Genomic DNA, 27,944 nt, shown 5'->3' on the forward strand with positions numbered 1-27,944 from the left:
CCTGCTTATACTGTGCAATGGAATTAGAGTGCAGGCAGTGATAACAAAGTAATTGCGTGCATTTAAAATTTATGAGGTGTTATGATTTTGAGATTTTGTGTTCCTGAATGATAACATTTTTCATTGTCATAGTACAATAGGTCAGCAGCACCAAAAAATGTGAAGCTGCGAGCTCACTCATTGGATGATTGTCCACTTTCTAATGACAATGTGTCCCTGGATGTGACAGGATGATATATGGCAGCTTGAGTTTCTTCTGTATTTTTACTACATACCTGGCTTTAGAGACAGCCTTACAATTGTTGTAGGGTATTAAGCAAATTATTGCCATATGCATGATGTTTAATTGAACTGTTCGTGCCTGAATGACAATTTTGTTTTTTTGAAATTCTCAGAGGACACGGTGATAGCAGTTTCAATGACTGGAATTTTGAAGGTGTGGATTATTACTGCTGAAATCAATCGAATGCAGGTATGATTTTAAGCATTTGGATAGAGTAGTTTTGTAAGTCAGCAAATTCTGTAATCATTAGTTTCATTTTTTTTGGAAGAGATTTTCCATGCATCATGAAGAACTGTAATGGTAATACAGCCCTAACATTGTGATTCCTACTGGTTTCTGAATACCCAATGGACTGGAATAATGAATTTTTGGATCTTGATGCCATCCTTATTATCAGTAAATATTATTCAATTTTCAAGGTACACTTTGAGATGTCTTTGTTTTGCTAATTACTTTTATTTTACTTTCTTCTTCATGCTTTCCCTCTGGTTACCTGCAAGGTTACTTGTGATTCGTGATATGACCAAGCAATGCATAGTTCATGATATGTTGTGTATATGCAAGTTATATTTGTTCATGGAAGCCTATTTCCTTGGCTTGCATCATGCTCTCAACCTAAAATCATCACTTGTCTTTTTAACAGAGATACCTGTGGTCCAGCATGGACTCTGGCAAATTGCTAGAATGTTGCAGGCTCTTCCTCTTTGGTGTTTGCACACATGCACACAGGCAGTGAGTTCAAAATTACCATCTCCCTCTGGGTGAAGAGGTTTCTCCTCACATCTCTAAACCTCTGCCCCTTGTCTTAAATCTATGTTTTCTAGTGATTGATCTCTCCATCAAAGGGAAAAGTTTCTTCCTGTCTAATGTAACTTATCTAATTGTCTGGGATCTCCTTAAAATTCCTTGCAATGCAATCAAATGAGGCAAGGTCAGCTCTAGAAAGCTATTACAGGCACAAGGCTGAATTTCTTGGTTAGGTAAGGTTCAGACTTAATTCTGAAATTGCTGGGAAAACTGAGCAGGTCTGGCAGCATCTGTGAAGAGAAAGCAAAACTAACATTTTGGGTCCAGTTCGGAAGAAGGATCACTGGACCTAAAATGTTAACTTTGCTTTGTCTCCACAGATGCTGCCAGACTAGCTGAGATTTTCCAGCATTTGGTTTTTGTTTGATTTCCAGTATCTGTGGCTCTTTGCTTAAGGTTCAGGTTTCTTGAGAATATTGTGTTGTTTCTGATATTCCTGATGAAGGGCTTATGCCCAAAACGCCGATTCTCCTGCTCCTCAGCTGCTGCCTGACCTGCTGTGCTTTTTTAGCACCACACTAGCAATGACTGGTATTGTTGTTCTTTGAAGAGTGTCATCCTCAGCGATCACATATCAGAATTAGACACTGATCAAATTGTGAGATTACGTTACATGCTAATCATTTCAGCTGAGTTACTAAAGAAGAAAAATATTGTGCTTGTAATAATGGGTGGTTGAGTGCCACACTTGATTTTGTTAGCTTATATTATTAATTATTATGCCTCTGTTTACTTTGATAAGTTTTGATTTATTTATAATTGATTACAATACTCTAAATCCGAGTGAGAACAATATGAAGAGCACCAACATGTTTCAAAAACTTTTTCTACCTTATAGGATACTGAACCAGTATTTGAAGAGGAATCTAAACCTATTTACTGCCTGAACTGCCAAAGCATTTCATTTTGCACATATACACAGCAATCTCTGCTGGTAGTATGCTCCAAGTATTGGCGGGTAAGACTTTATGTACTGATGTATGATGTCATTGAAGGAGGAGAAGTTTGAGATCAAATTTTTAAATGTAAAACTGTATTGTAAAAATTTAACAATTCATTCAGTTATTATGGCTTTTATACTTAATTGTCTTAAAGCATTATATTTCTTTGCCCTTTTTTTGTCAGGTGTTTGATGCTGGAGATTTTTCTCTGCTCTGCTCAGTATCTAGCACTAATGACCAATATTGGACTGGGGGTGAATTTGTAGATGCTGAAAAAGTTGTCATTTGGACAGAAGATGGGAGTAGCTTCACTTACCAGCTACCACCAAGGTAGGCTTGAACTTCGAAAATGTTTTTTATTGCTGCTTTGCATCACACTCTTCACACTTCAGGAGCAATGTTTGTGAATACAATTCCAGATTGATGTTGTGTACCACTTGTTAGGTTGATAGAAAATACTGCATTAACAGTCCAATTAATGAAATGTGTAAATTGATTTGATAAAGCATAGACAAAGTGTGTTTCATCACTTTAATTTCACTTCAATTTTCAAACGAAATGAAAGCTCTAATTTTCTGTTGTACTTTAATCATAGTATGTTAAATTTTGAAATTTTCTTAAATGAAAAAAAACAAAATGGTGCAAGTAGGCAAGTCAACCGCACCAGTGCGAAGAGAAATAGTTGTAATGTTTCAGATCTGTGGCCTTTGATGTTTTTATTTCCGGTTTGTACCATCTAGAAAATGTTGCTTTTGTTTTTAGTTTTTCATATATGTTTATGTATCTGAGAGGAAAAATGGCCATAGACTTTCACATTCAGGAATCTATGATGAAATAGTAAATTCCATGTTTTTTGAGATCCCTTTGAAAATCAAATCCCAGTGTTGCTAATCATGGACCTCCAATTAGGCATGTGTCATGTGCCATCTTTGCTGATCTAGTAAAACTCCACCAGAAACAAAGCGCAGACGTCATGCCAAAACTTAAGTTCACTTGCCAGTTTTGTAATATCTGGGTTTCTCCTACCATGATCTCCTGCTAGATCAAAGGCTTCATTGCTTATAAATTTGAGCAGCGCTTGTGATAATATTGAGGAATTCTAGGATTATAGTCCATTATTAATAAAGTTTTCAGTTGTCTTCATTTACAAATTAAATACAAGACTGCTCCTACGCCATCATGCCTGGCCATGCAGCTGCACTCAGGTTCTGCTGCATGTCAAATACCTACTTAAACTTTGTGTCTCCTGCGTACCATTTTGTTGTGTATTCTCAGCATTAAAATTGGTAAAAATTGCAATTAAAAAATATTGAAACACAATAACTGTTTCTGCAGAATTCTGAAGACCTTCGAAAAAGTGAGAGTTGATTTAGTGACTCCAAATCAACCACACTCAAGTTTGGTTCACTAACAACAAAAAGCTTATTTAATGAATTTAATCTAGTCAGATATTTTCCATTTTGTTTGAAGTGTCAAATTAAGGTTTATTTTAGCAGATGAACACTACTGCAGTGATCAACAGTATGTTAGAATGCAGGCCTAATCGAGCTCTTCACTATTTGTTTTTTGAAGTAGTTACTTGACATAATTATCAGCATTTATTTAAACTAGTTATATAATTCTTATTGTAGTTCTTAGTGTTGTCCTTACATAAAACTAAATCTGTATTTATGCATGTAGGCATATTGCATTTGTTTGTGTTAAGGCACTTTCTCACATTTGTTGTATGGCCACTTTTGAAATACAGCATTCAGTTCTGGGCTCCCTGTTATAGGAGAGATGTTGTTAAACTTTAAAAGGGTGCAGAAAAGAGATACAAGGATGTTGCTGGGGTTGGAGGATTTGAGTCAAATTGGCAGGCTGAATAGGCTGGGGCTGTTTTCCCTGAAGTTTCAGAGGCTGAAGGATGACCTAAATGAGGTGTATAAAATCAAGAGGGGCATGGATGAGGTGAATAGCCTAAGGTAGGGGGAGCCCAAAACTAGAGGGCATATGTTTACATTGAGAGAGGAAAGATATAAAAGAAATCTAAGGGACAATCTTTTCACGCAGAGGGTGGTGTCTGTATGGAATTAACTGCCAGAGGAAGTGGTGGAGGCTGGTACAACAGCAATAGTTAAAAGGCATTTGGATGGGTATATGAATAGGGAGGGTTTAGCAGGAAATGGGCCAAATACTGGCAAATGGGACTAGATTAACTTAGGATATCTGGTAGGCATGGACGAGTATAACCTAAGAGTCTGATTCCATGCTGTACATCTTTATGGCTCTATACTGAAACTTCAGTAAGTGCTATCCTATTTTTCACTGTTGTGGTACATTTTATTGTACTAGTATCTTCCAATATGTGGTGATTTTTATGTGAATTTTTAAAAAAATGTATTTTCCTAACAGCTGCTTACCAGCCAGTGAGTCCTTCCGCAGTAATGTTGGCAAAGCCATTGAGAACTCCATTCCTCCATTACTATTTAAGGTGCTGGACTGGAAAGATAAATCTGTAAGCCATACTTTATTGACATATTGAATTTTAGTAAATAGCTTACTTTTGTTGATATGTAATATTTTGCTTTGCTTGTTTTTTGGATGTATTTATTAAGGTTGTCGTTTTAGAAAGTGGAAATGTTAATTTCAGGTTATCTGAAGCATTGAGCTTCTGGTTATCTACTCTTCATGGGACCCATTGACATTAAACTATTACATTGCTGTCACATTTTCATTGCTCAGTTTAAAACCTTTAGCACAAGATATGCATCCTATGTTGCACTGTAAAGAGGATAAGCTTTTTTGAAATGGATTTGTATCCCTGCATCATGGTTTAAGATTACATTGAAACTAGGCTTCCGTATTAGAAACTAGGCTCAATTTGATTCCAGTTTTGAGTTCAGCTGGCTTTTGAGCATCCTCTACTAAATTCTACTCTGATATACTCTGGGTTTTGCAGTTGTAAAGCTCTTAGACTTCTGAAGTTTTGAAAAATAATTTGGAATCATTAAGAGAAGTGTCTTTCAATAACTAGTACTTCTGCAAAGTGAAACATTTATTGAATGCTAAATCAAAAGTTTTGACTTCAGTTATGTTGATCACCCACGCACTGGCTTAATTCCATAAAGTTGTTCTAGACAAAGCTACTCACTTGAACTGGCTAGGCTTTTGCAACATTTGCTTCCAGATCAATATTAAAATTGCCCCTTTCATTCATACTTCAGTTGTACTTGGAGTTGGCCGCATTCATTCAATTTTCTTTGAGTTTCAATAAGGATACATGTTAAAAATCTAGGACTGGTGAAAAATTATACAAGGCACAAATTCTTAAGCATGGGCTTGACTATGTGGTCTTGATCATTGCTAGTGTGTACACTTATCACCATCCAGTGCTGTGTATTCTTTAATATTCAGTGTCCGAGTTCATTATCATGGCAGACCTTGTGATCAGGAGTATTTGGTTTCTGATAAATATTTTTCCAGACAAGGTGACTAAAGGTTCATAATGCAGAGTTTGTTGTGTCCATTAGTGACTCATATATGACGTGTACACTTTATGTAAGGTGAGATGCATATTTATTCTGAATTGCAAAGACAGCTGGAGCAGACATTATGAACTGCCAAGCCTAACCTACTATTCACTGTGGTGATGGCTGATGTAGAGCTTCAACTTCACTTTTTTGTCTGCTCCTTATCAATGTTTGCTGATGAAGGGCTTATACCTGGAATGTGATTCTCCTACTCCTCAGATGCTGTCTGACCTACTGTGTCTTTCCATCACCACACACTCAAAATTCTAGCTTGGACTGATAAATGCCATGTAATATTCACACTGCACAAGTGACAGGTGATGAACCTTATCCAGCAGGAGAGAGTCTATCCATCTCCTCTTGACATTGAAGAACACTGCTCCCACTGGAGACTGTCCTACTACCGGCACTCTGAGCTTTATCATTGACTAGAAACAAGAACAGCAATGTGATGTTCCCACTCCAAGTGGACTTCAGTTCAAGAAAGCAACTTACCACCACCATCTCAAGAACATTTCCAAGCATTCACAAACTTTTGAGTGAATAATTCTGTCGTCTGTTCAGTCTGTGTGATTGACTGGTTGAGACTCTGCTCCTATTTTCCAGATTCTGCAGAAAGTGAAAGCAACCTCTGTGTCTACCCTGTCAAGCCCTTCACCATCTTGTATGTTTAAATGAGATCACGTCTCCTTGTCCTAAACTCGAGAGATTATAGATAGTTTATTCAACTTCTCATAGTAAGTCAGCTCTCTCATCCAGTGATCGAGTGACCGTGAGATCTAATATCATGAAGAATTAAAGAAAAGAATGATTTGCATTTATATTATGATTTTTATGTTCTCAGAACACTCGTTAATGGTTTAAGACCATTTTTACAGTGCAGTCATTGTGTCCTAAGATAATGTTGGTTTGCAGTGAGCAAAATCCCTCACATATCAATAATATGAATGAATGGTTAAAATTACCTTATTTTTCTATATAAAAAGACTAGTGTATTTGAGTAAAAAGCACTTTATCTAAAATTATCTTCCAATCTCGTATAAATTTCAATTTCCATAAAGGGTATAATGAATTACATTTTTTCATAATATTCAGTCAAGGGGACTTTGCCAAACTGCTAAATTGAGTTATATTTTCTTGGGCAAAGCTCTTTATAAGGACCAAGGTCAAAACAATTAGAAAATGGCTGCTGAGGTGTGACACATCAATTCCGCATTGCTGTTCACAGGCACTGTGCACGGACTACTCCTTTCAGTATGATATCTGAAGTATTCACTGGCTGGCTAAGGTCTGGAGTAAAAATGTGACTTGTAAATAATCAACTGGTGAAATAGAATTTATACAGTGTTTAATTGGTAATACATTGTGATTATATCATTAGTGGACACTGTATCATTTTCTTTGAGGATAACATTACTGCAGTCTATCACTTAACCAGTAGAGGATGCTGTAGTATAATAGGTACCATATAGCTTTTATTGTGAAGACTCAAATGGATGTTGGTATGATCCTCGATATTGGTTTTTGCATCTGCTGACTGGTGACTCAACTCTGTAAATAATGCACTATGAAACAGAGTAACTTATATAGAACTAGGTTAAACTGATAGCGTACATTAAAACTGCATTTTGTCTTTGTCTGAAACTTGGGACCAACAACATTTTCGGAGAGCCAATACATTCTAATTACCTTGACTGATTAAGGTACTTGTATGTTAGATAAAGCATGTAGTTTGTTGAACTGTATGAACTCTTCAGTCAGATGCAGAAGAAATGTACATTCATGGTTTTCATGTGTCCAATTCACAGATTGGAGGTTCAAGCCCCTGATCAGTCCTTACATGCAAAAGCTACTTGACAGTCTCCTGCATAATTCTACTCCAGAGTATTTCTGAAATTACTCATGACAAATACTAATAAAAAAAATTACATTGACGACACAGTACACTTAGTGGTCATGTTGGAAATTTGAAAAGAAATTGGATGCACAAAATAACCTCATCAGCATCTCTGTTAACATTGCATGTTGAGACTCCATACCAAACCTTTCTGAGAGTTATTATAGAGTCATAGAGATGACAGCAGGGAAACAGAATCTTCGGTCCAACCCGTTCATGCCAACCAGATATCCCAGCCCAATCTAGTCCCACCTGCCAGCACCCGGCCCATATCCCTCCAAACCCTTCCTATTCATATACCCATTCAGATGCTTTTTAAATGCTGCAATTGTACCAGCCTTCATCTGTGGTAATTCATTCCATACATGTACCACCCTCTGTGGAAAAGTTGCCCCTTAGATCTCTTTTAAATTTTTCTCTTCTCACCCTAAACCTATGCCCTCTTGTTCTGGACTCCCCAACCCCATGGAAAAGATCTTGTATATTTACCCTATCCATGCTCCCCATGATTTTACAAACCTCTGTAAGGTCATCCCTTAGGGAAAACAACTCCAGCCTATTCAACTTCTCCCTGTAGCTCAAATCCTCCAACCCTGTCAACATCCTTGTAAATCTTTTTGGAACCCTTTTCAAGTTTCACAACATCCTTCCGATAGGAGGGAGACCAGAACTGCATGCAATATTCCAACAGTGACCTCACCAGTGCCCTGTACAGCTGCAACATGACCTCCCAATTTCTATACTCACTGCTCTGACCAATAAAGGAAAGCATACTAAACATCTTCTTCACTATCCTATCTACCTGTGACTCTACATTCAAAGAACTATGAACCTGCACTCCAAGGTCTCTTTTTTCAGCAACATTCCCTCGGATCTTACCATGAAATGTATAAGCCCTGCTCTGATTTGCTTTCCCAAAATGCAACACTTTGCATTTACCTAAATTAAACTCCATCTGCCACTTCTCAGCCCATTAGCCCATCTGATCAGGATCCAATTTTAATCTGAGGTAACCTTCTTTGCTGTCCGCTACACCTCCAATTTTGGTGTCATCTGCAAACTTATTAACTATACCTCTTATGCTCACATCCAAATCATTTATATAAATGATGAAGAGTAGTGGACCCAGCACTGATCCTTGTGGCACTCAACTGATCACAGGCCTCCAGTCTGAAAAACAACCCTCCACCACGACTCTATCTTCTACCTTTGAGCCAGTTTTGTATCCAAATGACTAGTTTTCTCTATATTCCATGAGATCTCGCCTTGCTGACCAGTCTTCTGACACCTCACTTATGACTATCGATGATACAAGTATCTCAGCAAGGGCCTAGCAATCACTTCCCTAGCTTGTCAGAGTTCTAGGATGCACATGATCAGGTCATAGAGATGTCCAGCATGGAAACAGACCCTTTGGTTCAACTCGTTCATGCCGACCAGATATCCCAACCCAATCTAGTCCTACTTGCCAGCACCTAAGGATTTATCCATTTCTATGCGTTTTAAGATATCCAACACTTCCTCCTCTGTATATGGCATTTTTTGCGATGTCACCATCTATTTTCCCACATTTTATATCTTCCATGTTCTTCTGCACAGTAAACACTGATGCAAGATACTCTTTTAGTATCTTCCCCCCCCCCCCCCCCCCCACAAAATCTAATATGGTTCCACACACAGGCTGCATTGCTGATCTTTGAGGCGCCTTATTCCCTCCCTAGTTACTCTTTTGTCCTTAATATATTTATAAAATCTTTTTGTATTTTCCTTAACCCCCTATTTGTTAAAGCTATCTCATGTCCCCTTTTTTTGGCCTCCTGATTTCCCTCTTAAGAGTACACCTACTGCCTTTATACAGTTCTAAAGCATTAGCATGCATTTTTCCTTTCTAATGATGGTGATTGCATGGTGTAGTTTGAGCATTTCTGACCCAGTTTCCATAATTACTGTTACGCAATTTTTTCAACCTTGTATACATGTTAATCTTGTGAAGATCTGTTTGTATCATGTACAGTACTGCATTTATTACTTAGCTCAACTTGTAATAAGGTGTCGTAAACTCACAATGAAATGCAATATATTTTCTCATTTGATATTATGCCTCAATTACTTTTGAATATTTCATTAATTTTTCTTGGCACTTGGTTGAAAAAGTAGGAACATAGAGACAAGGCGAAGTTATTCAGCTTGTCAAGCCTACTCTATCACCTTTTACGATCATTGCTGACCAAATAATTCCATCCCCTTTTTACCCATGTTATCCTCTAACCCTTATGCCATTGGTGATCAGAAATCCACGAATATCTATTTGAAATCAAGTCAAAAATTGAGTTTTCACAACCCTCTTGGTAGAGAATTCAAAAGAATCATCACTATTCACTATTCACTAAATACTTATAGGTTATGAAAAGTTCATTAAAAGCACTGCTGGAGATTAAACACTGAGTAAAAATCATTTTTGTGTGTTAATGAATATGAGAACATTGTGAAAGTAAAAAATGTCCTGTGTTTATGTTAAAACATACAAATTCAGACCAGATATATACTATATTTTTGAGTCTGCACCACAATTCAATAAAGTGAGACCAAAGGTGACCTGAATTTGATTCCTGCCAACTCTTGGCCATCTTTGCCTCCCTTGTTAGTTAAGGATCTGTCTGCTTTCACCTTTAAAAAAAACAAAATCAATGACTCTATCTTCAATAGTCTCTGCAGGAACAGCCAACTTTCTGAGAGAAAACATTTTCCTCCTCTCTTCCTTAAATTGGAATTGCCATTATCTTTCAACTATGTTGCCTTTGTACAAGACTTTTCCACAAGGGAAACATCCTTTTAATAGTCTTCTCAGTATCTTCTGTCAACATCACCTCTTACTCTTATAAACTCTATCAGATACAGGTCTATTGTTCCAACCTTTCCTCATAAGTTAAGCTTTCCATTCTACGCATCAGTCAAATGACTCTTCTCTAAACTGCTTCTAATGTATTTATATCCTCCTCAAATAAGGAGAACAAAACTACACATGGTATTCCAGATGTCTGAACAGCACCTGTATGACTGTTGCAAAACATCCCACCTTTTATATTTCATTTCCCTTGTATTCAAATTTCATCAAACCATTTATATTTGAACTTTTCACTGTGCCAATTTGAGAGGTCAGAGGAGATCAAGATGCATAAGGCTCAAAATTGGTTGTCCTACCAAATTTATTCAGGAGTAGTATTAGAATCATAAAATTTTACATTGCAGAAGGAGGCCATTCAACCCCTTGTGTCTTTACTGGCTTCCAAAAGAGCAACCAGCTAGTCCCATTCTCCAGTCCCATCTCTGTAGTCGTCTAATTTAATCACTTTGGAATATATATCCAGCTGTCTGTTCAAGCCTTGTATGGATTCCACACCCACCACTCTCCCAGTCCATTCTAAATCATAACTCCCTAAGTAAAGACGTTTCTCCTCACTCGTGGCTGTCTTGCTGACAGTCTTGAAATTGTGACCCATAGTTACTGATTGACCAACTAATGGAAACAGAATACCCTTCTTTACCCTGTTAAAATTGTTTATAATAAAGTCACTTCTTATTCTCCTTGGAGTAGAGAAGATTAAGCTCAATTTCTTTAATCTTTCTTTGTTTCTAAAATCCCTCATTCCTTGTACTATTCTGGCAAATCTCCTCCTTTGCACACATGCCAGGGATTTAACATTCTTCCTTAAATAAGGTGCCCAGAACTGAACGCAATACTCTGAATGTGGTCTGACCAATGATTTGTAGAGGTGTAGCATCCGTTCTTGGCTTTCTTGACTCTATGCATCTACTACAAGCCCAAGGTTCCTATCAACCTCCTTTAGAACTTGCCTGGCCACTTTCAGAGAGTTAGGCACCTGTACCCTGAGATCCCTATGATCCCCTTAAAGCTGTACCATTGAGCCTGTATTGTCTGTCTATGTTTCTTCTACCAAAATGTATTACCTTGCCTTTTATACCAAGTGTTTGCCCCTTTGGGTAATTTGTCAATTTTCCTCTGAAATTACTATCCTCAACACCTCTTCAAACTGTTTATATAAATCGGAAAAAGCAAAGCTCCCAACACCAGTCCCAAGGGAACACCACTTGTTTACAATCTGAGAAATGCCCATCTATACCTAGCTCTGTTTCCTATTTCTCGTATTATAGCTTCCATCAGTTTTCCCACTCTTGATGTCAAGCTGGCAGGTCAGTGGCATTGTGGGTTATCCTTTGTCCCTTTCTTAAACAACAATGTCATATTTGCAATCTTCCAGTGCTAATCCTGGTGCTAATTCTGTGTTCAGAGGCCTGGAAAATTTTTATCAACAACTCTACAATTTGCTCCCTTACTTCTCCCAGCAATTTGGGATGCATCCCATTGGACCTGGTAACTTCTCTACCTGGAGTGCTGCTAGCCTTTTCAATCATGCTTCTTTACCGATCAGTGTACTGATCAGTGCGCAACATCCACATTTTCGACTGGGCCATTGTCACCATTTTCTCATTTGGTAAAGACCAAAGCAAAGTACTCATTTAGGACCTCTGCCTTACCCTTTGCTTCAGTGAGCAGCTTATACTGCTAGTTCCTTATGGGCCTACTGTATCCTTACAATTCTTTTTCAATTAATATGTTTAAAGAGTGTTTTACTGTTTGTTTTAGTACAGCCTGCCATCCTTTCCTCAGCTTTTTTATTCCAGCCTTAGTCTCTCTCCAGCACTGTAGAACCACAACCAGGGTGAACCATGAAGATCAAATGTTTGATTCAAATCTGTTTTAGCAATTTCATTGAGGTTATGTTAAAGAGCTTACAATTTCCAATTCTGAAGCAGCAGCATTGGACTTAATGTTAACTCTTTCTCGACAGCTGCTGCCAAATCTGTTCAGCTTTTCCAGCACTTTTTCCAGCATCTGTAGTATTTTGCTTTGATATTACAACAGTTTTCCTGAATTGTTAGAGAAAAGAATCTGTGTCAATTTTTTCAGTAATTAATGACCACAAATGATGCTTGAGATGATGACCAGTCCTGGCTGAAATTTCTACTTAGGTCAAATCATATTGACAGTATCCAGGCACAAGTAGAGGTAATGGCTAAATGTGGCAGCATGCCAAAGAAGAACTGATGTTGGCAAGGAATCAGTTACTTCAGTTTTGAAGCAGAGGAGAAATGTGAATGGGAAAATAAGCTCTCACTACTCTAACTATTTTAGCAGGCTTAATGTTTAGTGCATTTCACTTCAAGCACACAGTCCTAAATTCAGCACAGCATGAATATTTTTAAACTGCACCCTTGTGGTTTAGATTTCATAAAAGAGAGTTAATACAGAAATTCAAGCAAGGGAGGATATCATTTGGCTCTTAATGCCTCTGCAGTATAAGAAATTGCTAGAGTACATTCCACACAGCTATTTTATGTTCTGCCTTTTTCGTTAGAGAGAAGGTGGTTGAGAAGTGACTTAATTGAGACATGTAAGATAATCAGAGGGTTAGATAGGGTGGACAGTGAGAGTCTCTTTCCTCGGATGGTGGTGGCCAGTATGAGATGACATAGCTGTAAATTGAAGGGTGATAGATATAGGATAGATGTCAGAGGTAGTTTTTTTTAACTCAGAAGTAGGGGCGTTGGAATGCCCTGCCTGCAACAGTCATAGAATTGCCAATTTTAAAGGCATTTAAATGGTCATTGAATAAACGTGTGGGTGAAAATGGAATAATTTAGGTTGGATGGGTTTCAGGTTGATTCACTGGTTGACACAAAATTGAGTGCCGAAGGGCCTGTAATGCATTGTAATGTTCCATGTTCGATGTAAATATTCATCCCTTTCTGTTTTAAATTATGACTTTATTAGCAGTCAATTATGCTGAAGCATCCCATGGTCTCATAGCTCTCTGCGAAGTATTTTTCTTCTCTAAGTTTTTTCAATGTGAATCCTTTCTCTCAATACCCCCGGCCCCATTTTCTTGCCATCCTTTACTGATTCAGTATAGAAGGAGGCCATTTGATCCATCATGTCTTCATGTCCTGAAATTTGCCTGGTCCCACTATCTCATCTTTACCCTTAGCCTTGCATATTTTCTCTTCAGATATTTATCCAATTCCCTTTTGAATACCTCAGTTGAATGTGTTTCCAACATGTTTTTAGACAGAGCATTGTGGGTGTTAAACTCTTGCTATACCAAAAGATTTTTTACTGCCTGTTGTAATTTACAGTTGCTATCTACTTCCAGAACGTTCTACGAATGGAAGCAATTTCTTTCCATCTCTCCAGAACACAGATGATTGCGAAGTGATACATCGTACAATCATACCTTCTCTTCTTCAATTTTCTTGACCCATCCAGATAACTGAAATTCCTTATCGCTGGAACTATTCTTTATTTTGGGCTCAGTATTTCTTTTAGATCCTTGCTGACATCTGGTTCTCAAAACACCAACAGAACACTGGATTTGAAGTCTAAAAGAATGCCTTCTAAAGCTTTATAACAACTTTTTAGCTTTTGTACACATATAAAGCTCAGGATCCTGTAGATTTCTTTATTTACTTTCTCAATCTTTTTCTGTCACTCGTAATGACTTGAACTCACATACTGTTAAGACCACCTGCTCCTGTATCCCCTCTGGAATTATTTATTATGTCTCCTGTTCTTTTATCTAAAATGTATCAGAAGCTTGTAATGTGGCATTTTATCAAGTGCCTTTGGAAAGTTATGCAGAGCAACAGCAGCATTACTCTCATCAACCCTGTGTTAGATCATCAAAATATTAATCAAGTTAGTCAAACGCATATTTGCATATTTAAAAAAAAATGTTGATTTTGCTTAATTAAGCCACAGTTATGCAAGGGACTGTTAATGTTATCCCAAATTATCCTTTTTAAAAGTTTTCTGATCACTGGGACTGAACTGACTAGTATTGTGTTGCCGGACGTACCTTTTCACTCTTTTTTTGTTTGAATAAGGATACACTGTCGATGAAAGATTGCCCTTGCAATTTCCTCACTTAATTCCTTTAATATTCTTGAATGTATTCGCCCTTCTAATGTAAGAACTTTTGATTTTTTTGTAGAAATGACAAAGAAGATTAATGCAGGCTAACCAATAGATGGTGTCTATATGGACTTCAGCGTGGTAGACTGGTTAGTAAGATCTAATCTTACTAAACAGTCTAATCACATGGAATCTAGAGAGAGCTAGCCAATTGGATACAAAATTGACTTGAAGATAGGAGACAGTCTTGAGACCTGTGACTATTGTCAGAACATCGAGTATAGGGATTGGGATGTTGTGTTGTGACTCTACAGGACACTCGTGAGACCACTTTTAGAAGACTACATCCAATTCTGGTCTCCCTACTATAGGAAAAATGTTGTTAAAATTGAGAGGGTGCAGAAAAGATTTACAGGGATGTTACTGGGAGTGGAGTGTGTGTGCTACAGGGAGATGCTAAGTAGATTGGGGCTTTTTTTCCCTGGAGCATCGGAGGTTGAGGGATGATATTATCAAGATTTATGAAATCATTCGTAGGGTGAAGGCCTTTTTTGTGACGTGGAATGGGTGAAAACTAGAAGGTATAGATTTAAGGTGAGAGGGTGAAGATTTAAAAGGGACCTGAGGGGTGGCTTATTCATGCAGTGGGTGGTGTGTATATAGAACAAGTTGCCAGAGGAAGTGGTACAGGACTGAACTGACTAGTATTGTGCTGTTGGATGAATCTTTCCACTCTTCTTTGTTTCAATCAGGATGTAATGTATTGATGAAGGATTATGGTTATTGCCCTTGCAATTTCCTCACTTAATTCTCTTAATATCCTTGAATGCATCAATTGTAGGAGGTGGGTACAATTACAACCATTAAAAGGCATCTTGATGGGTTTAGAGGGATATGGGCCTTGCAAACGGGACTCTGGCAGACTGGGATGTCTGGTTGGTGTGGACAAGTTGGACCGAAGAATCTGTTTCCATGCTGTATAACTCTTATTCTATAACTTGAATTGCAGTCAACCTGTCAATCTGAAACTTCATCATGCGTTGTCTCAAATACTTCCTCTCACATGATGACTTACGCAACATCTTCTTGATAAAAGCTTATGAAAATTATTCATTGAGTAACTTAACTATGCCACTTGTTTTTTCCATATGTGTTACTCCTTTTTGGCCTAAATTATTCCTGTTCCTTCGTTTGTTGCATTGTTAATGCTTATTGAAGACTCTTTTGTGTTATCTATCTGTATCTTCTCATCCTCTTTCTTTGCTTTTACTTACATTATCCAAAGTAAAGTCAGTGGCATTGTTTGGGATGCCCATGTACCATTCCAGGAACTTTGTTAAAAAGCTTGGAACATTGACAATCTTAAATTGCTTACAATTGTTATTCTTGTATACGTGAAAAGAATTATCTGATTTCCTTCCATTTTTTAACTTGACTCAGTTTTATTTGAGTGGTCCCTTTGATACAGAGAACAATTTACTTGATTGACTTGATTTCTTTCATCATCTAATTGAAGCAATTAAAGTTATCTCTGTCTCAATTTCCTAAAAAAGAAACACATATCAATTTTTTTTACATAAAATCCAAGTGCTGGGGAAACTTGGTTTGGAATATCTGTGGAGAGTGCAACTATTAATGTTTCTCATTCATTCACTGTCTTTCAGAACTGAAGAAGAATCTGGCTTGAAATGTTAATTCTGTTTTTGTCTCCACTGATGTGTCAGATCAGCCAGATTTCACTAGTAGCTTCTGTTTTAATTTCAGAATTCCAGCATCTGCCGAATTTGTTTTTTTTAGCCTAATTTTGTTAACTTTTTGCCATTGTTTGAATCCTGAGAGCAGAAGTCATTGTTTCCTATAGATGTGTTTATATGAAGTAATATGATTCTAGGATTTGGCAACACATTGTACAGATGCTATCTGACCAAGGCCTCATACAGGATCCAAGCAATCTGTTCAATGTGCTATAATCTTACAATCTACTACTCTGCTAAAGTAATTCTGCAGCATAATAGTCTTGTTACCTTCCCAAGGTTTTTCATGCATTCCTATTCTGGTGGAGTCGGGAAAGAGAAGAAGAATAATAAAACTCTAGTTCCAAGCTGTATTCCAGGGTGCTGAATGCAAAAACTCACTTAACAGAAATACCATGCGAGTACTAGTTTGTCAGAGATGCTCTGATTTGGAACCCAAATTAACTGTAGGCCCATCTGTCTTTCAAATGTATCAAAAAAGTTCTGTTGCAATTTTGAAGATAATCTAGTCACTTATCTCTGTTTTGTCACCTTACAGTATACAAGCTGATATTTCCTACATTGAGGCAGCCGATGAATGGCTTGGCACATCCCGAGATTGTTCCAGGTCTTTTACTTGTGAATCTTAATTTCATTCCTTTCTTTATATTTTCCATTCCCTTTTCTTCGACCTCCTTCTGTGCATTTAGAACAACATATTCAATTACTGACCATCTCCAAACGTACTTATCTAGTCTTTTTATAAGAACTTGCCGTTATTATTCTCCCTATACCTATGGACATCATCCAGTATTCACAAAGCAAAAATCTTTAATGTACCAATTTAATATAACAAAAGTGGTATAGAAATCACAGTTTATCCTTTCAAAAAAGTGACCTGTCAGTTTTTGATTTGGTCCTTGCTTATATATTAGTATAGAATAACAGCAATTATATTCTTGACATTTTCAGGAAATATGATCCCCAGAGTCAAGGTTTTTGTGAAATATTAAAATATGGTGTTCCGGGAAGAACTCTCTTGTTTTCAGGATTTTGATTTCCCAGAACGTGAATTATAAAGCGTATCTTTTTCACTTATTGTGAGTCAAGTATTTAGTTGAAGTTTTTTCCTGTAATTTAAGACTGAAAGCTGATTTGTGTGATTGCTACCTTTACTGCTTTAAATAAAGAAATTGCGTACAGGATCCTTTCTCTGGAAAATCTAGCGTGAATTGAGGATGAAACTTCACAATATGCTAATCAAAACAGACTTCCTCAGAATCTTTTTTTATTCTGTGATTCTGATGTTGAATACAGTGCAGATATTCATTCCTGCTTAAATTTTCTTTAATTAGCTAATGAATAATTAGAAAGCAGTAATCTTGTTTTGCAGTTTGAATGTCATGTTCTATCACAACAAACTTTGAGCGGATTATTTTAGTATGTGACATCTGACAATTGGATTGCAGTCTTAAATAAACTGAGTTGTGTAGTGCAGTGAATCTTTTTTTCTTCCCATTGTGCTGTTATCGCTCTGATAAAACACTGTATATGACATAAAATAATGATTAATTGTTGTGTTGAAAGTGTATTGAACCTGACATTGGACACTGTTTTTCAAAAAAAAGTAAGGAAACTCATCTACCCTATGTAGGCTTAATCAAATAATACAGAAGCAAAGTGCTAATAGGTAAACTATGATATTGTTGGTAAATAAAGCACCTTTCTTGGCATTGAATGCTTACTGGCCAATAACTTGATTTTCCCACCAGTGTTTAGCATTGAAAATGTCTTAATGGTTAATTGATGAATGAATTAATTATCTGAATGAATTAAGGTATAATTGACATTTGTTAAAGGATATGCCTTTGAATCCTTAATTATTTGTTATCATGTAGAATTTCTTGTGCAGTTGTATATATTGGAATTAATCACTTGTGTTAATAATTGTGTTAAATATTTTTAAAATAAGTAACCTTGCCAATCAAGATGGAGTTTTAATATTTAATGTTTGCTCTTTTTAAACTCTTGTATTTAATGTTCAATTTTGTTTTACATAATTAATTGTATGATAGACTAAAAAAAATCTGAAGTTTACCTTATTTTAGAATTGTTTTACAATAAGTGATTCATTTGGCTTTGTGGGGATTTTAAGTTTTATTTTACTGTTAATCCACTTACATATCTTATTTATCTGGATGTTTGTTAAAACCATTATTGTTGCGTATGATTTGAACATTAATTATTTTCATTTACTTTTTTCTTTTGCTCTGTTCCTCTTTCTCCACCATTTATTTATCCTTTTGCCAGAGTGTCCATCATCTAGAGTCTGGGTATTTGGGGGAGGCAGTTGTCCACGTTCCTCATGAGTGTTACCCTGACCCTATAAAGGCCTGGGAGCTCTACACACCGCAGCTGTTATCTTGTGCTCGGCCTTTTGAGGCACCAGTAAGAATCATCAACCATTCTCTCCCTCTATATTTATGTGTCTCTGTCCAGCTATGCGCTATTTGCCTAAATCACCAATAGTTAATAATATCGTAGACTGGTGGTTTGCTGCTGCTTTCATCATTTTTTTTACACAGTGGTATGTGGTACCCCCAAAAAATTTAAAGCAAGTTATTTTCCAATGTACATTGCAACATGTAATCAATTCATTTCTGATTTTTTTTTGTTCCAGAGAATGTAACTAGAATAATGTTTACCCCTAACTGGATAGTATCTTTATATATAATAGTCTGTCCCGTTGTACTGTGAGATATTGTTATGAGGTACTTCTTCATTTTAGACTATTACCATGAAATTTGTTAATCACTGTACATATAGTCTGGCATAGATTAATGGAGAATCACAAACAAGGGTAAATGGTGAATTTGGCACACGTTCACACAGCAAAGTATACATGAAGCTATATTGATTTTGCTTTAGAATTTAATGTATTAAGATGCTCAAAACATTTTTTGTAAAGTTCATTTCAGGGAATTTTCATAATTATGTTCAATTATATTTGGAGAGGAGCAATGAGCATGGTATGGTTTAATAAATGCCCTCTCTGATGTGTAAATTAAAACCAAGTCTGTTATGTAAACTGAGAACAATGAAAAAAGTGATTGTAATAATCATGAACAGACTTTTGTGTCGCACTGTTTTAAGTAATTTACCAGATATATATCTCTCATGCAATCTGTAAGCAATTCATGGTTCGTTGTTATTTGTGTCCAGTTTATAACCGCACTCAATTTTTTCTATCTAATATTTGGAATTTTGCATACAACTCCATTTATTTAATAATTGATTTTTTCCTGTTGTTGAGTTGGGGATTAACGTTATTTCCTTATGTTTGGAGAATACCGGAGCACAGATTATTGTGATCTTTAAAGAATACTGTCTGCGCTCACAATTTTATACAGTGTGTAAAATTTAAGGTGCATTTTCCCTTGTTGATCTGAAGAAGATTGTTTTAAAACCACATTTTCTTTTGCAGTTTCAACTCTTAACGGAAACCAAAATTGATTTCACGTTTTGTTGTTGGTGAAAGTAACCTCAAACATACAGCACAATTAGGTTAATTTGGCTGCCTTGCCTGCATCTAAACTTGAGTGCATCTTAAACCACTTTTTCTATTTTCTACTTTTCTGTAACAAAGCCTAGTTTTTGCTTCTCTACTTTTTCCATAGCCATGCATAATTTTGGCAACTAACTTTTAATTTTTTGAATATTGTGATTATTTACCATTGATCTTTATGATCATATATTCATCCTTTCTAACTCACCCTTTATAATCCTTGTGCAATCTTAAGATTGTGATTATGTACCTTTTACCGACCAAGGGAGATAATCCATATTTGTCTATGTATTCCTTTTGAAGAAATCAGAAATGAATTTTAAGTTGTTGCAATGTAATTCAAAATTTTGCACAATCTGATTAATGCATTGATTTTTTCAAATAAAAATTCATACCATTTGTGTACTTTGGTAGTGTTGGTGTGTTTTAATGCTGGTATATGTGTGGTATCTGTAAGGCTATACTAACCAGTCATTAATGTATCAAATACTGCTAATTTAAGTATTTGGCAGAATATTTATATGCTTTTCGACAGTAAAAGTAAACTTTTCAATGATATGCCAGCAGTGAAAGAGGTAAACATGTTGAACAAGGCATAAACTTTTGTTTCTTAAAATTGAGTTCCTTTATTTGAATGTTTACTCAAGTAGTTGACTTGAAACTCAAAAACTAACTCCTATAAATGTAAACTATCAACTTTCTAGCCAGGTTAGAAGATTGTGACCTTCTATTTGTATTTGAACTGGGTAACATGTCAAGCCTACGTTCATTAGCTTATCTTGTTGCTTTATAAAGATAATGGTGCATGCCTTCGTGAACCGTTGCTACTTAGTTGTTGACAGTGCTCCAGCTATGGTGTTAAGTGATGGAATTGAGCATTTTGATGAAGTATCAATAAATGATTGCTGCTGTATGACCAGGTTTATGAGGTTTGTAATTTGAGGGAACTTGAAGGTATTGTGGCGCTATTGATGCTCTTGGTTCTTCCTGGAAGAGACTACAGGGTAGGATAACACTGTTTCAGTCATCTACATGCATTGTGCTGTAGGCTGTAGATATTCTGAGCCATAGCCTCAGAGTTGGAGGGGATAGAATCAGCAGCACATGAAATACATGCTGTCCTACAATTGCTTTTGAACTTTTCATTGTTGCAAATTCCCTGGCCAGATTTGTGCAATGAAGTTCTGGAGTTCTGAAGAAGGGTCATTGGACCCGAAATGTTAACTCTGCTTTCTTTCCACAGGTGTTGTCAGAGCTACTGAGTTTTTCCAGCAGATTCTGATTTTGTTTCTGACCTCCAGTATCCGCATTTCTTTGTTTGTTGATTATGCTATTAATTTTGGCACACTTCTGGGTTGAGATGTATAAGCAGTGGTGAAACTTGGTCTTTTCAGACACGAGGCGTTATTTAGAGTACCAGCCTCTGACCTCCCTTATCATGGTTGTGAGATGGTTGAACTAGTTTAGTTTTTAATCAGTAGTGACCACAAGATGTTAATGAAATAAGAGTTTTGATAGCGGTATTGTTGAAAGGTCAGGAGATGGTTCGGTTTTATCTTGTTGAAGTTAAACATTGCCTTGTCTTATTTATGTATAGGTACTACTTATTACTGCAATGTTGAATGTTACCCAAGTCTTGTTAGTGATGGACAATTGCTGTTTCATTACTTGAGAAGTTGTGAAGGAAGCTAAGTAGTTTTGGAAGTTTTTTTATAGCTTTGCAGTAGTTAGTTGATAGTTCAACTCCACTCCAAATGGTATGAAAATGTGTACAAAAATTCACTTTTTTTTGTTGGCATGTATTTTTGAGTAGTTGATAGATTTGAATTTGTATTGACTAAAATTTGAACTGATTTGGTATAGCTCCAATGTGCATGGATTTCCAGTCATTTTCTGTGAGTAGTTCCAGTTCTTGTGTGTTGATGATTCTGTGCACTTTGCTTATGCTTGCTCCAGTGCATGGAATAGCTGTTTTCAAATGCATGTTTTATATTCTTGATTTTTAAACATATAAGATTGTGTATGCCTTATGTGAAATTGTTATGGATAAAGTCACTGTAGATGTCTGGATGTAAGTTCAACTTGGATATTTCCTGTTCAAGTCACAGGTATTGTCTGTACTTTGAGGTGCAGTGACTAGCTGAAAGGAATAAAATCCCTATGTCATAGATTGATGGAAATCCATTTTTAAATAATTCTGGTAATTGTGTGATAGTTTGACAGCTGATCTACACTTTCAAAGTTTATGACTCGAGTATTTAATGTCAGTAATATACAAATATGATATGGAAATCTCTCATCAGACTCTTTTCTCTTTCAAGCTTTTTTCTCCCATTTAACTGATGACAATTCCAATTATTTGGCAAATTAAACTATGCCAAACGAAATAATTAGCAAAAAGTTTATCAATAATTTTCTGTGGTTGATTGTGAAGTTTATGGTTTAACAAGAAGCCTGATTTGACCTCCCTAATATAAGTGACATATTGTTGGAAGAATAAACATTTCTGCTGCTTGAAGCAACTTCTGCCAGATCTGCTAGCATTGTACGTTTATAATGTGCTTGTTTGTTTATTATTAAATGCTTATTAATTGTACATTGCAGAAGATGTAAAGATTTTAATTATGTTTAGCTAATTAATCTAGCTAAAGTAGCCCCATAATCAAAGAACAACTGTTTAAATCCAAAAAAAAATCTGTCCTGGATTCCCTTTTTATGTATCTGTGCTGCTGCACTTTATCTTACATTCTTTGCTTGATCTGTTTGATGCAAGAAAGCACGTAGGAAATTCTAAAAGGCACCGGTGCTAGGTTGAATGTTCACTGAAGAGTGAGCAGAAAATTAATACAGGGGACTTTAAGCTCTTCCTTTTAATTAAATGTAAATCTACTGATTGGTGTAAAATTTCTGTTGCTGAGGTATTTATTGTAGTTGATGCCTGAGAGCTGTGTGTAGTTGTAAGAAAACCTTTGATGACAAGCAACTTATTGTCATTATGTTGTAGGAATCCTGAGTATTCAGTAGCAACCCTGACATTAACATTCCAGTCCTGGTTGCTCGAGGAATATAGTTAGTAAATAGAAATTGATTTTAAAAAAAAACAATTTAACAATTTTCTTTACATAATTTTACACATGGGTTACAGTTTTCTGAATTTATCTTTTGTACAAACAATATATTTTTATTGTTACTATTATTTATGCACCCCAATTGCTAATTCTATTGTAGTGCAATCACCTCCTCTAATCTCTTGCAATCCCACTATGTCAGAGTCTGCCTCTGAAAGTCACTTGCAATTGCAGAGTGTTCGGGACCAGACCAAACTCCCTCAAAACAAATGAACTAGTAATGATTCCAATATAGTAACATCTCATAAACATAGCCTTAACAAAGGCAAATTCAGTAAAATTGATTATTATACATGCAATTCCGGCAGCAAGAAGAGAACCTGTAATGGAGAGAGGAATAAGAGCTTCCACATCCAATTTAAAGACCCCAACGAATACTGTTTATGTGGGAGCTTGACCTCACCCATTCAGGCTGCTTCTATTGCTCCAATTTGAAAAGAAAATCCCATCGTCTTACAAGCTGTTTACCCTATTGGCTTTGAGCAGACTGCTTATCAGCTATGTCTCAACCTTTCTTCATAGAGGTAAAAAAGGACAAAGTACACCTCTGAAAGCCATAATTTGTCATGAGAGAGAGATAGTGAGAGGAAGGCCTGGTTTCTTTTAAAAGCAGCTCAGAGAGCTCTGGCCTGGGAGAGTTTAGGAAATCACTCCAACAGAAGAGTGGGAGAGTTAAGAAACAGTAGAGAAAGATTCAAGCCCTGAGATTTTTAAAAGTGGCACGGAAAGTATAATGATGGTTTAGAAATATAGTCCTGTACTAATGACTGCAACAAGCCCAGAGGCATATGCAACCCTTCTACCATGAGGTGCTAACTGCAGGTATTCATCTTACAGCCAGTTCGATAAAGACATACTAAGAACTAGACCTATGAATTCATAACATGATATTGTTGTGGAGCTGAGATTAGGCATTGAAGAGCTGTGTGGGATTACATCTACTATAAGTGAAATACAGGAATGTTCAGAGTTGCTAAAAAACACAGAAAAGGATGAAGGAAACAGGCTACAACTGAAAGCATTGGGTGAGGAATGATGGCTACTAACTTTCCTAATTTTCCCAAGTACACTAATATTGATAGAGGGAGGAGGAGAACTTCTTCAAGGTAGGCATCCTTGGAAGAGGCTTCACAGTAAGGTTATAAAATTCCTGATAATGAGCTTATGCTCAAAATATCGATTCTCCTGCTCTTCGAACGCTGCCTGACTGGCTGTGCATTTCCAGTACCACATTATTCGCCTCTGATCTCCAGCATCTGCTCACTTTCTCCTAAGGTTGATAGTTTTAATTAACAGACCAGAGCAGCTGTGAGTGGCTACACTTGTATCACTGTTTGGGAGAGATTTTTCATGAGGCATATTTCACCTTCAACCTCTACAAAGAGCAAAAAAAGGACAGGAGAGATTTTGCACACTTTGATGTGAATCAAATGTGACTTGTTCACAGAATGGTTCAATATTAAAGCAGAAGATGGCACGGTGACTCAGTGATTAACACTGCTGCTTCACAGTACCAGGGAAACAGGTTCAGTTTCAGTCTCGGGCAGCTGACTGTGTGGAGTTTGCATATTTTCTCCGTGTCTGCTTGAGTTTCCTCCCACTGACAAAAGATGTGCAGGTTAGGTAGATTGGCCATGTTAAATTGTCCATAGTGTCTAGGGATGTACAAGGTAGGTGGTTTAGTAATGGGAAATACAAGGTTGCAGTGGTATGGTTAAAATTCAGGCAACATCAGGTTATAGTCCAACAGGTTTAATTGGAAGCACTAGCTTTCGGAGCGCAGCTCCTTCATCAGGTCGTTGTGGTAGGGTAGAGGGGTTGGCCTGGGTGGAATGCTCTTCAGAGGGTTTGTGTGTTCTTGATGGGCTAAATGGCCTGTTTCCACACTGTAGAGATTCTCTGATTCTATGAAGGTGAAAGATAATCCATTGATCAGTATGTGACTGCATTAAAACACTTAGAGAATGCTGTAAATTTGCATTGAAAGAAGGTTATTTAATTATAAATAAGAATATGTTAGGCTTTAGAGATGCTGGAATGTGTGCACATTTACTGAACGAGGAGAAACTTGCTCTCAGGAAAGCAAAAGACAATGGTACCGAATCCGCAGCTGGAACAGGGTAAGCCTTATTATGCCAATTGATATACCAGGCTGAAAGGGCAGAAAGATCAAGGAGATAGGAGACAGCAAATACTGTGGACCATGTTATATGAAGAAAAATGAAGCATGTCCAGAATGTGGAACATAGTGCTCTCACTGTAAGAAGCTAAATGGGTTTGCGCACAATATTTGGTGAGATGGAAGCACAACAAACAAATACAGATGGCCAGTGGAGAAATATCAGCTGAAGATATTTCAACGCGTTCGCTCAGGCAGGAAAACAGATGACAAATGGTTTGTGTCTGATTGGAGTCATGACTGGAGAAGAAGAACATTAAGTCAACGTAATGACAGACAATGATGTGTGAAGTGCTCAGCGTGATGATCCAAAAATTAATCTCTCAGCAGTATGGTAGAGGCTATGTAGTAGCACCATGCTCATGCCAAGAGGACAAATTACTCTCTAGGGCCAATACATTTGTTAAGAGATATGACTTTAAGAAGGAATTGTGTTGTCATGTTGTTTTGAAAGCAAGTATTGTAAACTTGGAGCCAAGCTGTCAGCTAGCTTTGGTGTTTTTCAAATTTAGAACAATAAAAGCAGCATGAAGGGGTGGGGTGAAGCTCCCACAGAACCAGCATTTTAGTTTCAGCTCTCAGCAGTTGCTGGCATATTGAAGCTAGATGTGGAAGCTGTTGGTCTCCCTCTTACAGCTAAAAGCTTGGGTTCTCTTTCTGCTGCTAGAATTGCATGTGAAACAATCTATTTTATCGAATTTACCTTTGTCAGGGTGTGTTCATAGGATATTACTACATTGGAACTGTTATGATTTAGTAATTAAATAGTCTATTATCCAGTAGCGTTAAGTTATTCCAATTCTCCTTTTTTTGTTGTTTATATCTTAAATATATTGAAAAAATAAAATGAGTTTTGCTTCAAGCCTGCTACTTTGACAAATCAAATTGCATCTGGACCAAAACATTCTACAATTGCCTTTTAAAAATCAGAAAGAATTGGGGTCTAAGCTGTCTTCTTAATGTTTTGAGGAGATTCGGTCTAGTTCATAACAAATTGGGGACTCCAGTATGTGATAAAAATCTCTAATTCCAGGTTGAGTGTTGGATTTTTACAGTCAAAGATGTTGAGTGTTGATGTTCTTTTTTTAGGTATTGCATTCGGTTAGTTTAAATAGAGGGTGCCTTATGTAGTAATGGCACTTACAGTCACTCAGTTTACTGGCGTAGAACAAGTCACTTCAGGAGTTTGACAGAAAGTGAGCAAGGCAATTTTGGAATTGGCAGATTAGTTGGAGTTATTTTTATGCCAAAAGATGAGGTAATTGCAGCAGTAGCTCAACATTTATGATTCCCAGAAATGCACTCAAGATCTTTGGAAATTGCTAAACTTCAATTGCAAATTTGCAGCTGCAATTCAAGGCAATGGTAAGGGAAAAAGAAAGAACAGCCCTGTCAGAACAAAAAGAAGCAACAACCAAACAGTTTGAATCGTGATTAAAAACAGAAGAAAGAGAGAAAGAGTTTTTGAATCTGAAGTTGGCAATTAAAAGGGAAATTTGACTTCAAATAGTGGAGGTGATGTAAAAGGTAGGCGTAGTGATAAGGAAAGTGATGGAAAGCAAACCCATCATAGTCAAAGTCCTAGTAAGGATCTGTTTAGATATGTCCAAGCATTGTCTAAGTTTGAGAAGGACATAGAAGCCTCTTTTATTTCATTTGAAGAAGTGGCTAAACAAATGAAATGGCCGGTGACAATATGGGTATTATTGATCCAAACAAAGTTGGTAGGTAGAACTAATGCAGTATTTGCATCACTGTCAGAGAAGATATCTGGGAATATGATGGGATGAGAAAAGCCATTTTAAGAGCATATGAGCTAATACCAGAAGCCTACAGATAGTGTTTTCGGAATCTGAGGGGGGAGTCTGGTCAAATGTACGTAGAGTTTGAAAGCATTAAACAAAGTAACTTTGATAGGTGGATAAGAGCATTGAAAATAGATCAAGTGTATGTGCTGTTAGACAATTATTTTAGAGGTGTTCAAAACTTTACTTTCTGTAGTGAGGATTAATGTGAAAGAGCAAAGAGTTAAGGTTGCAAGATAAGCAGCGGAATTCAATTGAGTCAATGGGCTGAGGAGTGGCAAACGAAGTTTAATTTGGATAAATGAGAGGTATTGCATTTTGGTTTTAAAAAAAAGCAGGACTTATACAATAGTGTTGGGGTCTTGGATAGTGCTGTACAACAAAGAGATGTAAGGGTCCAGGTACTTAATTCTTTGAAGTTAGTGTCACCCATAGACAGGGTGGTTAAGAAGGCTTTCGCACACTTGCCTTTGTTCTCAGACCTTTGAGTAAAGGATTTGGAGCATGAGGTTATCTTTGGCATTGTGGAGGCCTTTTCTGGAGTACTGTGTCCAGCTCTGGTCGGCCTGTTGTGGAAAAGATATTATTAAGCTGGAGAGCGATCAGAAAAGGTTTACCAGAATGATGCTGGGAATGGAAGGTTTGAGTTATAAGGAGAGGCTAGATAAGCTGGGACGTTTTTCACTGGAGGTTGAGTGGTGACCTTAGAGGTTTGCAAAATCACAAATCAGAGGGTACACACAATTGACAGTAGGTGCAGGAGTAGGCCATTCTGCCCTTAGAGCCTGGACCACCATTCATTATGATGGCTGATCATCCTTAATCAGTATCTTGTTCCTGCCTTATCTCAATAACCCTTGATTTCATTATCCTTGAGAGCTCTACCCAACTCTTTCTTAAACGAATCCAGAGACTGGGCCCCCACTACTTCTGGGGCAGAGCATTCCACACACCCACCACTTTCTGGGTGAAGAAGTTTTTTCCTCATCTCTGTCCTAAATGGCCGACCCCTTATTTTTAAGCTGTGTCCTCTGGTTTGGGACTCACCCATCAGCGGAAACATGTTTCCTGCCTCCAGAGTGTCCAATCCTTTAATAATCTTA

General features: G+C 37.0%; 1 protein-coding gene across 3 annotated transcripts in view; it reads left to right on the forward strand.

Moving 5' to 3' along the window:
- The window catches only part of LOC132833420 (WD repeat-containing protein 7), a 673,682-nt gene that overhangs the window by 56,598 nt on the left and 589,140 nt on the right, over window positions 1–27,944 (forward strand). For 2 of the 3 annotated variants that reach the window (XM_060851797.1, XM_060851713.1), the window contains 5 exons: window positions 396–472; window positions 1,929–2,048; window positions 2,216–2,361; window positions 4,426–4,528; window positions 18,475–18,612. In XM_060851797.1, the coding sequence (XP_060707780.1) occupies window positions 396–472; window positions 1,929–2,048; window positions 2,216–2,361; window positions 4,426–4,528; window positions 18,475–18,612 (584 nt within the window). The remainder of the gene's footprint in view (window positions 1–395; window positions 473–1,928; window positions 2,049–2,215; window positions 2,362–4,425; window positions 4,529–18,474; window positions 18,613–27,944) is intronic. The other variant, XM_060851878.1, reaches the window with a different exon arrangement.

Source organism: Hemiscyllium ocellatum, chromosome 1 (genome assembly GCF_020745735.1).
Source record: "Hemiscyllium ocellatum isolate sHemOce1 chromosome 1, sHemOce1.pat.X.cur, whole genome shotgun sequence".
Taxonomy (NCBI): Eukaryota; Metazoa; Chordata; class Chondrichthyes; order Orectolobiformes; family Hemiscylliidae; genus Hemiscyllium; species Hemiscyllium ocellatum.